The following is a 13,853-nucleotide window of genomic DNA, read 5'->3' as shown; positions in this document are numbered from 1 at the left end:
TAAGAAGAAGAGTATAAAGAACAGGATGAGCTCAATTTAAACTGTACAACATAACAAAAGAAAAACAGGGAGGGTTAGTCAAAACCAAAGTGAGGCGCTATGTACAGACCCTGAGGTGTGCCTGTTGTTTAGGTTTTCTTTAGAAAAAGAAGAAAACTTTCTTGGAGAACAGACGTTCGACAGCGAGCAAGGCCAGTCCCACGCTCAGTCTTAAGTGCATCGGTGCCACTGCATCTTCTCGCTCTCACAATAAGAGTCTTTAATACAATTTATTTCTAATATACAAGTTCATCATGGAAATCTTACAGCACTGCTGTGACTGCAATCTCTCTGTATTTGGAGCTTCTTCCGTCTTTGTCATGCTAAGAAAGGTGATGGGGAGAATCCAGAGGTCAGAGGAGAGGAGGGGCTTTTGGGTTGTTGGGGCTATCTGGGTGATAAGGGTGCAGCTGTGGGGAAGGAGGCAGAGTTCCGGGGTGAGCTGAAGGGTGAGGTGGGTGAGAGACGGCGGGGACTTGCCAGCAGGTCTCCATTGTGAAGCTTCCACAGCAGCTCCTCGTTCTCCATGGACAGACGCTTGTTGACCTTGGACTCTTTCTGCAGCGTCTGCTGGAGTTTGGCCTGCTCACTGGACAGCTGCCTGCAGGGGGAGACAGAGAGATGTAGTGGGCAGCAGGGAGACACACTGTGGCAGCCAGTCGAGCTTCATGAGGACAAAATTATTTGAAAGGATAATGAACTAGAATTCTAATATCTGTAATTACCCTCCATGTGAGATTCAATGAACCACACTCTCCATTTTTTCAATGGTCAGAAGACAAAAACAATATCAATGCTAGCACACAAGCTAGAAAACATTTTACCTCAATCAGATTATGTCTTCATTTAAGATAATTGTTAGAGTCTTTTGAATACAGGGTCTCCTAGTAAAGACACTGATGAATGACCTGTTTGCTACTGTTATGTCGAGTCAAGAACACAATCATCTGTCTTACAAACGATGAGTTAAAGCAAAGGTCTGATGTGAGATAAACCTATATGATGGCAATGCCCCTTTGTTCAACTTGCAGGAGTTTAAAATCTTGACATTAAGCTTAACATCCACACACATTATAATTACAATGAAGTCAATTCGTACATAGTGATCTTTACTATTTAAACCGCACAGCAACAACAAGAGGACGTACTTTGAGAGAGCAGCATGTTTGTCCATCCGGGCCTTGTAGTCTTCATTTTCCTGTTGGACCTTTGTCAGACACTCCTCCAGCTTCACATTAGTCTCCACCTGCGACACAAAGCAGCGCAGAGATTGGTTTGATCCCAGTTCAGTACCTTCAGTAAGACTTTTCACCCCAGTCAGTAATCACATTTTCCCAGAAGTGAACAGTGAAGCAGCACTTAGAACACAGCGCGGCATTGACTCTCACAGATGACTGTATGTGAAAGAGATCAACTGATGCTGACCAGTTTGTCCATCTCCATGAGCTTCTTCTCCTTCTGGTGCAGCTGGTTGTTCTTGATCTCCAGCACCACCTTCAGACTCTCCAGCTCCTGCTCCAGGTACACCGTGTGGGAGTCCTTCTGCGCACGCACACCCACGCACACACACGCACACACACACAGGTTAGTAGAGGTTACATCAAACCTGAAGGTTGAACAGTTACCATGATTAAACATCAGTAAATGGTCGTGCCCATCATGTGACCTTAGAGAGCTAAGGAACCTAAGTGGTGGAGAGTTCATGTGGCTCAGCGTAAGAGTGTAACGCTCATTCAAACCAGCAGGGGGAGGTGATATTTGGCAGAGGGACACATTCAGACCAACAGTGGGCTTCAGCCCCATGATAATGACTGCCCCTCAGCTCAGACACTGCAGTGAGGTTGCACCTTACTGGATATTAAGAAATCAGTGGTCTGAAGCAGGTCTGAGCTCCTCTACAATGACTTTTGACTCAATTTTCAGTGGGTGTCTGGGGCTTTAGAAGGGAGGAAAGCACAACTGGACAGCTCCCTATTTGTTTTTTGTCTGGCTGGCTGTCTTTTGTAATAAATTAAATGTACAGAAACAAGGCATAATCTGATTAATATTCATTCATTGACTTGCATTCACACAATCTCCAACACTGTGTGCGTCTACAGTCACAATGTCAGGCAGCTATTATTAGAGACGTAACCATCTTTACCAGATTCTTGTCGGTCAGTATGCGCATCCTCCTCTCCTCCTCTGCTTTAAGCTTCTCACTCAGAGCCTCCTTCTCTGCTGACAGCTCAGATATTTTCTCCTGGAGGTGGATGGATTTACAGACAGTCATTACTGAGTGAAGAACACTGAGCTTCGGTTCTTGCGAAGAAGATTCATGAGAGCCAACATGCTGCATTAGTGCCAACATAAGCACGATGACTCAAATATATAATTATAAGAAATACTCCAGACATGCCATGTTATGTGACAGAACCTTTGCAACTAGTTTCCCTGCAGAAATGTGTCCTCTTTGTTAGTTTGTATTCGTCATGGCCGTGTTGTGTGGATTCTTTGCTTCCATGTTAAACTGCAGGGAATTTGGCAGGCAGCACATTGATGCTTTCCATAAAAAATCAGTATTCCTCCAGAAGAATTTGGAGTCCAAATGGAGAAAAATATGTTTGGTTGGCAAAGACAACTCCATTTTTATTTTCTAACCAAACTGGAAAAGTCCCTGGTGTGACTACTGCAATAGCTGTAGTGAGTAAAACATGACCAGCCACCAAATCATATAAAGTATTAACAATATTTACTGTGTAAGACCGATATGGCAGATGCTGGTATTAGTTATTAGGGAGCAAAAGAAAATGTCTTTGCAGTGATCCATATATGAATATATGTAAATATGAATACATGAATGTCTCTTACAGAGAGAGATGCTTCTGTCTCCTTCACAGTTTTCTCCAGGTTCTCGAGGTCTGTCTGCTGGATCCTCTTCAGCTCTGACAGGAACACACATACACAAAGAGACATCAGCCTCAAATGACTAATCTTGCTAACACTTATTCAATATATTAAATGATTATGAAATATGTAAGTGTTCAGCTAGTAACAGGCTATTTAAATATGTAGCTTCCTGCACAAACCTTCTATTGAGGTGTCATACTGTAGTTTGAGAGACCCCATCTTCTGGCTGTGACTCAGTTCTTGGTTCTTCCTTTCCACTTCCTGTCGGCTCCTCAGCTCCTCGACCTGATGGATGCAGACACAAATGAGGAGAGTGTACAAATGACTTTACAGAAGCCTAGCAAGACCAAGAGAAAGCCAAAAATACTGTCTGGTTTCTTCCCTCACATTTAGTGATGTTAGTTTGAGCTCCTGGTGCTGCTGTTATCTGAACCAAATGATTTCAAATTAGAAAAAAAGCCTTGGGGTTCTTCTATAACACTATGGGATCAAATCTTTTGATCAGATGAGTTGTGTAAGCATGTAACAGCTGACCTAAAGCAACTTGAGCCTCACATTCATGTGTGTGTGTGTGTGTGTGTGTGTGTGTGTGTGTGTATGTGTGTGTGTGTGTGTGTGTGTGTGTGTGTGTGTGTGTGTGTGTGTGTGTGTGTGTGTGTGTGTGTGTGTGTGTGTGTGTGAGATAAAACACACTGCTGTAATCATGCTTGTCCTGCAGGAGTTTCATCCATCAAATTCATTCATTACATCATGTCATGTTGCATAGTAAGAGGAATTTTTTTCACCTTGTGTGTAATTGTTTCTTTGGTTTTATGAGAGACCCACAGGCTGAACAACATTTTACAAGATTAACAAGCAACTACTTGTGTCTGTGACAACAGGAATGTGTATGAGAGTGTGTGTGCTCTGACCTGCTGTTCCATCAACATGCGGCATTTGTCAGCCTCCTCCTGGTATGTCTGGTGTACTTTGTCCCATTCTGTTTGGTAAAAACTCCTCAATCTGACACACAGACACATAGAGACAGACCCAGGTTACATCCAGAGAGCAGCAGAATCTGGATTTGCTTCTTTTCTGTGTCTTTTCTGACAGTAAATGGAGAGCCATCAATTTGGACCCATCTGGGCTCTGGAAAATTGTGATTAGTATGTTTTACAATCTTGACATTGTACTGTATAGACTAAACTATTAAGCAGTTAACCATGAAATAATATTGCCGGATTAATCAATAATGGTTAAAATTAGGGATGTCCCCATTAGATTTTCTTTTTACCCTGATCCCAATCTGAGTCTTTTAATATATAATAAATGCTGATACTGAGTCCCATTCCAGTACTTAGCATTAACTAATATTTTCCTGGATAATACAGCTGCATTAAGAGGGTTCAAGCTCTTCCTTAATAGGATTTTTTTTATTTTGTTGAAGCAAAGTATTTAATGTGGCTCTTTCTTATTCTGCATATGCTACTGCAATACTGGCCTACCACCTTCCTTATGTTAGCAAGTGAGTGTGTGACGCTGCACTGTGACAGCAGATCCTCGTGTACAGCCAGCTGAAGTGTGTGAGACGCAGCCCACGCTTGGTACCTTCATATCATCCACTGCTGTTTCTCATATTACATACCTTGTCATGTAAAATGTCTGTTTCACATGCATTCAGCATCTCCTTTGCCTGTTTTACATGCTCTGCTGTATGAGACCCATGAAACGAGTGCACATGCCGGCACATTGTGACTCGAAACAGGAGTTAATGTAATGTAATGCAGAGATGGTAGGGCATACCAGGGATTCAAAAGTTCCAGATGAAGAAGAAAACCCTGATCCTCTACCACAAAGATGAGCTGGTTATCCAGAGTGATTGATTTAATGACCTTCTCTGTAATATCCTATCGTAACAAATGAGTAGTAAAAAAAAATTAAATGCAGCTCTTTTCTTACCCCCTTGGGAAACGTTCATATTGCAGATGTTACATGTCACTGTTGGACTGCTTTTACTTTCTAACTGAAGTTATTTCCACACTGCAGACATTTTGTCCACAGGTTTGCCAGAGTAATGTTACATGTGCATCTGAGTTCTGCCACAATTTGTGCTCTGAAGGACTTGGGTCCACGTTCAAAATTGCCCATATCCTGCAGATCAAATCGGGACATCCCTTGAAATAATCATTAGTTGCTACCCTAATAAGTATCACGTATGTGACGCCGATTGTCTGGCTGTGAGCACATCAGCAGAGGTGAATTCCCCACCTGTCCTCCAGCTGCACCAGCTCCTCCTTGTGCTGCTCCTCCAGCCTCTTCATGGCCTCCTCCAAGCCAACACGCACCTCCTCCTTCTCCCTCTGCAGCTCTTTGCAGCATTGTGACGACGTGACTGGGAGGAGAACAGGAGGGAATATTACTACCTGGACACGGTGCTTCGAAATGCTTTTGTTTGGTTGCAGTAAAACAGAATGTCACCTTCATGAAGAGTAGGATCAAAGCTAGAATTAAAACTTTTCTTACACACAACAGCGTCGAAATGACCAATAATTAAGAAAAGATGGTGGAAAACTAAAGTCACTGACTAATAGCTGCAAAAGTCATCTACATTTATTAGATCAAGTGGCATGATCTAAACAAGAAGAAAATCATCTTCATTTAAAAAAAAGTCACTTATTTCTATTCATATTTAAAGAATCTACACAAACTTGATCCACACAGGTCAGACTTGGACCTGCTGGATATCCTTGTTACAAAACAAGGAGAAATAAGAATCAGTTGTTTATTACACAACCTAAGATCTGTTAGAAGTGCTTGTGAGGGCAGATGTGCAGTCAGTTAACCATCGTTGAGCTTCTATTTTGACTATTCACTGATTTCCCATAAATCAGAGTATCACATCCACAAAAACACAAATACTATCATCATTATGTCAGTACAGAATGTACTGAGGTGAGACATGCTGGAACAGTCAGCATAGTTAATGAATAACACATTCACTACTCACTGTGTGTGTGTGTGTGTGTGCGTGTGTGTGTCCTTCAGCTTTCCCTGACAACCACATTCCACTTTAACTACTCTTACGGTAGACGTGAGATCCAACCCTGAAACATCTGCGAGTCAGCACAGAAGTATGCAGGAGGACCTATTCCTCTCATGACAAATTTAAATTCTTGCAAGCACATGCACGCTTTCCTTGGACTTTACCCATCATCACATGCCACTTTGATTCATGTGTATTTCAGGTCTGACATATATGGGAAAATATCCAGGTGGAGACCAGAACACATGCACCAACAGATCTCTGCCTCTCACTGCATGCAGGACTTTTTATTCTGTATTATTCTCAGCACTTTTCACAGATATTGCATACTGAGAGATCATCTAATATGTAGTGGAGCAGCAGAACCAATCATACACATTCAGATGTTAACAGCTGAAAAAGTAAACGTGATCAAAAACCACCCTGTACACACACACACCCACACACACACACACACACACACACACACACACACACACACACACACACACACACCACACACACCACACACACCCACACTCATGCTGGTAATAAAACATATTCTAACTTATGTAAGTGTGTGCTAACAACTGGCTATAGCTAGGACAGTTGCTGTTTCCCTCTGAATGGAGCTCTATAGTGTGACTGTAGGTGCCTGTCACCATGGTGGAGACACAAAGCCAACGACAGCTGAGAGCAGCTTAGATACAAGCTTGTTCTCTCTATCATAGACTGAGTGTGTGTGTGTGTGTGTGTGTGTGTGTGTGTGTGTGTGTGTGTGTGTGAGAGAGAGAGAGAGAGAGAGACACACACACACACACAGAAAGAGAGAGAAAGACAGCAGGTGCTGGGCAGGTGGTGTAAAATAATGACATCATTCCAGGAGAGACCCAAGACGGTTGCAATGTGCAAAGAGTCCATTTCAGTAAAATGAAATATGATGTGCAGTGTGTGAAACAAGGTAAATAGCTCCAGGCCAGAGTCTTGATTTAATCTACAATATGTCTATTGACAGGGTTCATTGTGACACACAGTCAGCCAAGTGTGGAGTCAGGTCCGGGCAACAGGTTAAAGGTCAAAGTGTCTCAGGAACAAATTATTCCCTCAAATGCAAACACTAATCATATAAGATCATAACCTGTTCTGCTGCAGTCTTTGAGTAGAAAGCTTTCACACTGAGCTCCTGAAGCAGGAAGCAAGAATGCTGCTCCGACCCCTCCCTGACAGTTGCAGCAGTTGTACTACAGTAACTCCACACTGTAAAACTTCACAGCAAAACCATTAAACCTGCTAACATTACCCAGTAAGACACAAACAGGTTCAATTCAGTTCAGTTTGACTATGAAGGGTTTGTGCATGTGTATGTGGCGGCAGCGGGGGTCTATACATTACTGACATTCCTCAGCTCTGTGTGTGTAAAGAGATGAGCCAAAGGTCAGACAGGCAGTAACAGTGGAGATCACAGTCCGAGCTGCTCACAGAGAGAGAGAACAAAGTCATGGTGCTGAGGATGTGCTCTGGCTGTGTGTGTCAGGACGTGTGTGTGTGTCAGTGTGAGGTGCCTGGCATGTACAGTGGGCAGGCAGTATGACAGTGTGTGGTAGCCAAATTTAACATGGCATTAAGAGTATGTGTGTGTGTGTGTGTGTGTGTCTTAAATAGTTAAATATACTTAAATTACAGTCATGGTTATTTCAATATACAGATCCATTTGAGTATGTGTGTATATTTCTATATTCACGTGCTTAAATGCATGCCTTTGTTTTGTGAACATACACTGTCCGCTTTATCAGCTGAACTGGCAGAGCTGCTATTGACATAATACACATTCATAGCTGTCTGAACACACACACACACCAAGACAATCAGTGTGTTAGGACACACAGCGTCATGTAATATGGATCTCTCAGACATCCTAAAACTTACCGTCACCTAAACAAACACATGCATAAAATATGTAAATAAAGTACATCTCTGCCTTCACTTGCTCCTTCTCCCCTCCCCGGTTCTCCCACTGTTCTTCATAAACACATTGTTTGTCACCATTAAGGCTGAACTTGTGCATCGTCTCATTCACAGTTAAATGGCAGGCTGCCAAATGCTGTGGAACTACTGGGTGTACGCCTCTCTCTCTCTCACACACACACACATGCACACACACACACACACACACACACACACACACACACACACACACACACACATATGGACACACTCACACACTCACACACTCTCACACGCACACATGCACACACAACACGGAAACTGTTGGGTGATATCCTGCATAAGATCATTTCTTGTTATTGAAGTCTTCAGTGAAGAGGACTTTGTGTACTGCTGTTGGTAATTCAACTAGTAGACTAGTGGCTTCACACCTGCACTGATTATCAAAGCAATAAAAATATTGAAACATTTACACATTAGATCTTTTTCAAATCTGACAAATGGTGTTCACTGTTGAATTGAGCATCTTCAATTCATCATCAACACTTTAACACATTTTATAAAACAGATGTAGCATAATTTTGACATTGCAAAGCTATTTCTGCTTGTAGTGTAAAGCACTGCACCAGACTCCAAATCCAGCCCAGCAGCACAGATGTTATCAAAAGTACAGATCCTTAGTTCTCTCAACATAATTACACTAATATCGAAATTGAAATGCAAACAACTTATTGATGTCAATATCTAATCTGCCAGCCCTTACTGTGAAGATGATTTGAGATATGAGTTGTGCAGCTCTCAGCTTTTATTACAAATGAGGAGCAGCTGCACCTCAGGACTACAACAGAAAGAACACCAGCAGAAAGAACACCAGGCCTTGAATGGCAATTGACTTGTTGGCCTGGCAAGCTTTGTGTGTGTGTGTGTGTGTGTGTGTGTGTGTGTGTGTGTGTGTGTGTGTGTGTGTGTGTGTGTGTGTGTGTGTGTGTGCGTAAATGTGTGTGTCATATGCAATGTCCATGTTGGCAGGCGCGTGGTGGCAGGCGGCCAAGTGGATGGATGAACACTCTCTTACCCAGCTCGTCTCGGAGGTTGGCCAGTTCCAGCGACAACTCCTTCCTTTGCTTTAAGGCCTCCTCGCGCTGCACAGAGGAGATGAAAACAATTTAAACTTAAAGATAATTTTGAAGATACATCAGTAGACTGAGGCTGTGTCCAAATCCCTCACTATTCAGTCTATGGGGAATTCTAGTGGAGGACTCTATCTCATGTTATTGGCTATAACAATAATTAAATGCACAATGCTTGTTACCTCTCAGTTAGTGGCCATGGATAGGACACTCATTGTGAAATGGTCTCAAGACACTGTTAATGAAACCATCACTACAACAAGATGAGCATACACAAAGCAATGTAAACCAGAGTCAGAATTCTTGTGTGAGTCTATTCTGATTTGGTATTAAACTATGTAGTGAAGACATTGGAAACCTTCTGTGTTTTATCATCTGAGCTAATCACAGAGGAAAGATTTCAATCACTGACTTCAAAGTTAACTACAGGGGAATGTTTGTGTTATTGTGTTCCTGCTTTGTCTCCACTCACAACTGGCCTTTACAGATAGAAGTGACAGAGGAGGCTAATATGAGAGTGAGCTCATGAACATAGGGTGATCACATCCATTATAGCTGCTAAAACAACATTTTTTTGCCGCTCACAACAGCAGCTACTACTGCCAAATAAAACTGTTAGATTAAAACAATTTCCCCAGGCAAATAAAAGGCTAAAAAGTTAACTGATTCAGAATGAACAAATAACATCCTGAAAAACCTGAAATATCCAACACCTGCCACATAGGAGCAGCAGTTCCTGTCTGTCTCATGTTCTGACATTCATACTCTGATGGAAATCACTTTAGCTACAGAATTATCTGTTCATTTCACCCTCAACAACATGTACACACTTATAAACACGTGGTCTAGCACACACTTCAAATTGATGAGCACAACATAAGTGCACTGCTGTACTCCAGAACTGAAAAATATTCTCCGACAGTCCCATGAAGAGGGAATACATAACACTTACTCTTTCTCGCACACACACACATACACGCGTGCGCACAGACACACAAAAGACAGCAGCTTTATGACAGCAGTAGTGGAATTTACAATGGAAACTAAGTGCATGCACTTCTGTCTTTTTGCTTTCACACACACACACGCACACATGCACACACACACACGCACACACACACACCTTCTTGCGTTTCTTCTTGCGGCGTTGAGGGAAGGCCTTGCTGGGCTTCGCATGGGCTTTGCTGGCTGTGGAGCCCATGTCTCCACACACACTTCAAAAATATTCCTCTCTTGTTTCTTCAATCCGTCCTCCCTCTCACTTCCCTCCCACTATCTCTGGACGACGCAAACTGTTGACTGCACAATCTCTCTCTCTCTCTCTCTCTCTCTCTCTCTCTCTCTCTCTCTCTCTCTCTCTCTCTCTGTAAGTGACTACTGCCCGGCCACTTCAACTCCTCCCACTCTACCTGTTCACCACAGGGCTCCCTGTCCTACCTCCTACTGCCTGGAAACTGAATGATGGAGGAATGTGAGTTATTCTGCACCACCTTCCTCTCTTAATATCTTTACTCTTATCTCCTTTTCTTCTGTTCCCTGATCAGTGATCAGTTGTTCACCCACAAAACTGGTATATCTGCATTTTAACTCAAATCCCTCAGTGCGATTGAAATAGCATTCTGGCTCTCACACTACATCACAAAACCCTGCCAAGACAGGATTTGTCAATTCCTCCAAACCTTCCTGTTTATCTAGTTTGGTTTTAAACCAGTCTCTGACAGAGGGGAGTGCCTGGCATCCACAACATTTCAAGTGTTAATTAAAAAATCTACTTTTAAAATACATTTCTAGCTGAGTGGAAGAGAGAGTGGAATATTCAAAGAGCCCCACCCACTCAAACAAAAGCCCCAACCCCTTTCTCTAAAAACAGCCCCACCCCTGCCCACAGCCAGACCCCCAGGGAGAGTGCGCTGTTTATATTCACCAGTCACCTTTTTAAGAGTGTGGGACAGATTAGATAGCACTGGTATTCATGCTTCAGATAAAGACACACACATGATCACACACACACAAATCAGAATGCCTAAGGCTTCAACTGCAGCTGCTGCAGTGACACAACAGACACACACACGCAGAGTTGCTTCTGATAACAGGATGTTCTACAGATAATGAACTGCTTTCCCTCATAGAGATATGCAGGCAGGTAACAGCTGTCCTGTGCTTTTCACACACTCACTGAGGACAACTGTGTTTGTATATTGCAGGTTTTATTTATTGTACGTATTACTCAGCTTGGCTGATGACACACAGTAGCATTGTGGGGACTGACAAAATGCAAGTCCTAATAACAAATGTTTATATTATTATCTGAGTTGAGACTTAGTGGACAAATGAAAGTGAAGGTGTACTCCAGCAGAGCTTGACACCTCCAATGAAAATTGGCTACATGCTGATGCACTGATTGTACAGATGATGTTGATAATACAGGTAAAGTTGTGCAATCTGCACAGTTTACAGTATCTTTGGTTGATTTAGGAGAGGCAAAAACCAAGCCTGTGCAATGAACTAAAGTGTGTGTGTCTATGCTTGTAAAATCCCCCGAAGTCTCACTAACAAAAGGCATTTATGATATTCTGCATGTGTTCCCCTTCAGCCACACAGAGCCAAAGACAAAAGAAAGAAGAAAAGAGGTCAGACTGACATAAAAACAACACACACGCACAATAATGGGTTAACATCAGCTGTTGTAAATGACCGCATCATAGCTGACAGCAGGCACTTATGGTAGGTAGAGCTAACCACTATCACACAGCTATTATGCACAACACACACAGAAACATTCACACCCAGCAGCAGGATGTTTCCAGAGAATCATGTGTTGTTGATGATAGCAGCTGGGTGTGTGGACAGTCTAGCCCCTCCCCGCTGCCTTAATGCTTCCTACTATAAACAGATATTACTCCACCCTCCTCTTCAAGTGTCTCAACCAGCACCCGTAACAGCAACACTGCCGTATCACCACCAACTGCTCTGAAATGCTTTAATTATAGGCTGTAATCAGCCGAAGGGGAAGGATGGTGGTGGCGCAGATAAGTGATCATTTACCCTTATTTACCTCCTTGAAGCTGCAGCAGATCACATAGTATTCACATGTGCAAACACATCCACCTTATTTGTCTTTAAAGTGGTATGGTGCGACAGCACAAGAAAGACACCCATCAACACACCATGAAACACACAACACACAACAATTTACCACAAACAGTATCACCATCTGTGGGGGAATGCTCACCAACAGCTGCATCCATAATATTCTTAACAGCACAGCACGGCCCACTTGCAAACTATTGTTGTTCTGTTCTTTATATCTAAAACATTTTTGTTTTTCTAAAGTACAATACTATAGTACAATCAGATCCTAAAACTGGTGGACTCCATAGCATTCAGTACAACAGTACAGTATGTATACTTGTAATTATAAGTTTGGTTTGCTTTTACTCCTACTTTTGATACTTAAGTATTCATTGCAAGAAAATTGCTTTTGATCTTTAGTACTTTCAGTATCAGATACTTTAAGACCTTTACTTGAGTATTGTTTGTATGATTGAGTTTTAACACAATATTCTTTACATTTACAAAATATGACTTTTAGGTACTTTTTCAACACTGTAAAGGATTTCATTTGACACACTTTAAGAACCTTGCTGTTGTCATGGAGGTCCAGTGAGAACAAACCTTAAGCTTGCTAACTAGCCAGGTGGCTAAAGTATAACAACCAATGTTGGCCTCGACTAGATCATTGAAGCCATGCTCCATAGGCGTCCTCCCAGCTGACTTTGTGTTTTGGACGTAACACAAGTCACAGTTCACATCACATTGGGGATATTTTGGGGACAGAAAACCAAGCACACACAGTCTTTGTGTGCAAACTAGATATGCTTAAATGGACCAATGAGTGTAGCAGGATCTCATTGTCAGTAATATCTGAAATGCAGACTTTACAAATAGTATCTGTTGCAGTGGGAACTCTTCTGGCCACATTAGTAGATTCCTGATTTCTATGAGGCCTTTCTTAAAAATGACATTACTGACAAGAGATACTGTATTAACGCACATCTTCAAGCTTTTACCAAAAATAATCACCAACAGCATCTCTGGACATCACCGTTTTTCAAGCAGAAATCAAAGGTTGTGTGAGGATTTTCTCCGTGTTTGGTGAACAAGTACCTCAGTGAAGAGATGCTGGATGACTGTGGCCAGAGCCTCCACTTTCTTATTCCCCTGGACGAGCAGCTTCTTCAGCTGGTTGATGGCCTGGTTCTTCTTCTCTGCCTGCTCATTGCTCTGGTTCTGTTTAGTGGGGACTGTCCTATCTGCCACACCAGCCACAGCTGGGCCGGGCTTGGATGCATTCTGTAGGCGGTACCTGGTTTTGGGACTGGATCGTGGCCCTGTTCTTGCTTTGAACCCAACAGCAGAGGCTCCAGCAGTGCCTGACCCAGATGTAGTGGTGACAGTGGCAGGCACTGGGAGAACTGGCGTCAGTGGTGCAGTAGCATTCACCACGTCTTGTGCCTGGCAAAAAAAAAACACAAAATGTCCGCCATGACAGATACTAATCTCAGACACTACTCAAACTATTCTGTCTAAAAAAAACCAGTCTAAATGTCTTAAGCTGGACCCAAACAACATTCTGCTCTCCGTGATGTCTTTTTAAATTGTTTCAACATGTTCTATCGTCACAGTTCACAACATGAAAAGCAGAAAATATATGGAGTCAAGACATGCAACTATAAAAGTGTATTTTTCTGCTGTGTGGCTCATTGATCACTTAATTTAACTTATATCAGGAACAGAAGCAGCACAGATGGGAATGAGGATCAGCATTTTAAAACTTCCTGTCAACAACA

The 13,853-nt window shown here is 42.5% G+C and overlaps 1 protein-coding gene across 5 annotated transcripts in view; it reads right to left on the bottom strand.

Moving 5' to 3' along the window:
* LOC119016612 (microtubule-associated tumor suppressor 1 homolog) overlaps nucleotides 1-13,853 on the bottom strand; it is a 106,465-nt gene that overhangs the window by 830 nt on the left and 91,782 nt on the right. For all 5 annotated transcript variants that reach the window (XM_037092601.1, XM_037092630.1, XM_037092590.1 and 2 more), the window contains 10 exons: nucleotides 13,171-13,518; nucleotides 8,949-9,015; nucleotides 5,176-5,299; nucleotides 3,840-3,930; nucleotides 3,108-3,213; nucleotides 2,890-2,963; nucleotides 2,183-2,281; nucleotides 1,465-1,581; nucleotides 1,188-1,285; nucleotides 520-640 (listed from right to left, as the gene is read on the bottom strand). In XM_037092601.1, coding sequence (XP_036948496.1) covers nucleotides 520-640; nucleotides 1,188-1,285; nucleotides 1,465-1,581; nucleotides 2,183-2,281; nucleotides 2,890-2,963; nucleotides 3,108-3,213; nucleotides 3,840-3,930; nucleotides 5,176-5,299; nucleotides 8,949-9,015; nucleotides 13,171-13,518 — 1,245 coding nt within the window. The remainder of the gene's footprint in view (nucleotides 1-519; nucleotides 641-1,187; nucleotides 1,286-1,464; nucleotides 1,582-2,182; nucleotides 2,282-2,889; nucleotides 2,964-3,107; nucleotides 3,214-3,839; nucleotides 3,931-5,175; nucleotides 5,300-8,948; nucleotides 9,016-13,170; nucleotides 13,519-13,853) is intronic.

This window comes from Acanthopagrus latus, chromosome 1, assembly GCF_904848185.1.
Source record: "Acanthopagrus latus isolate v.2019 chromosome 1, fAcaLat1.1, whole genome shotgun sequence".
NCBI lineage: Eukaryota > Metazoa > Chordata > Actinopteri > Spariformes > Sparidae > Acanthopagrus > Acanthopagrus latus.
The sequence above is the reverse complement of the archived record's forward strand: the minus strand, read 5'-3'. Positions and strand labels throughout refer to the sequence as shown.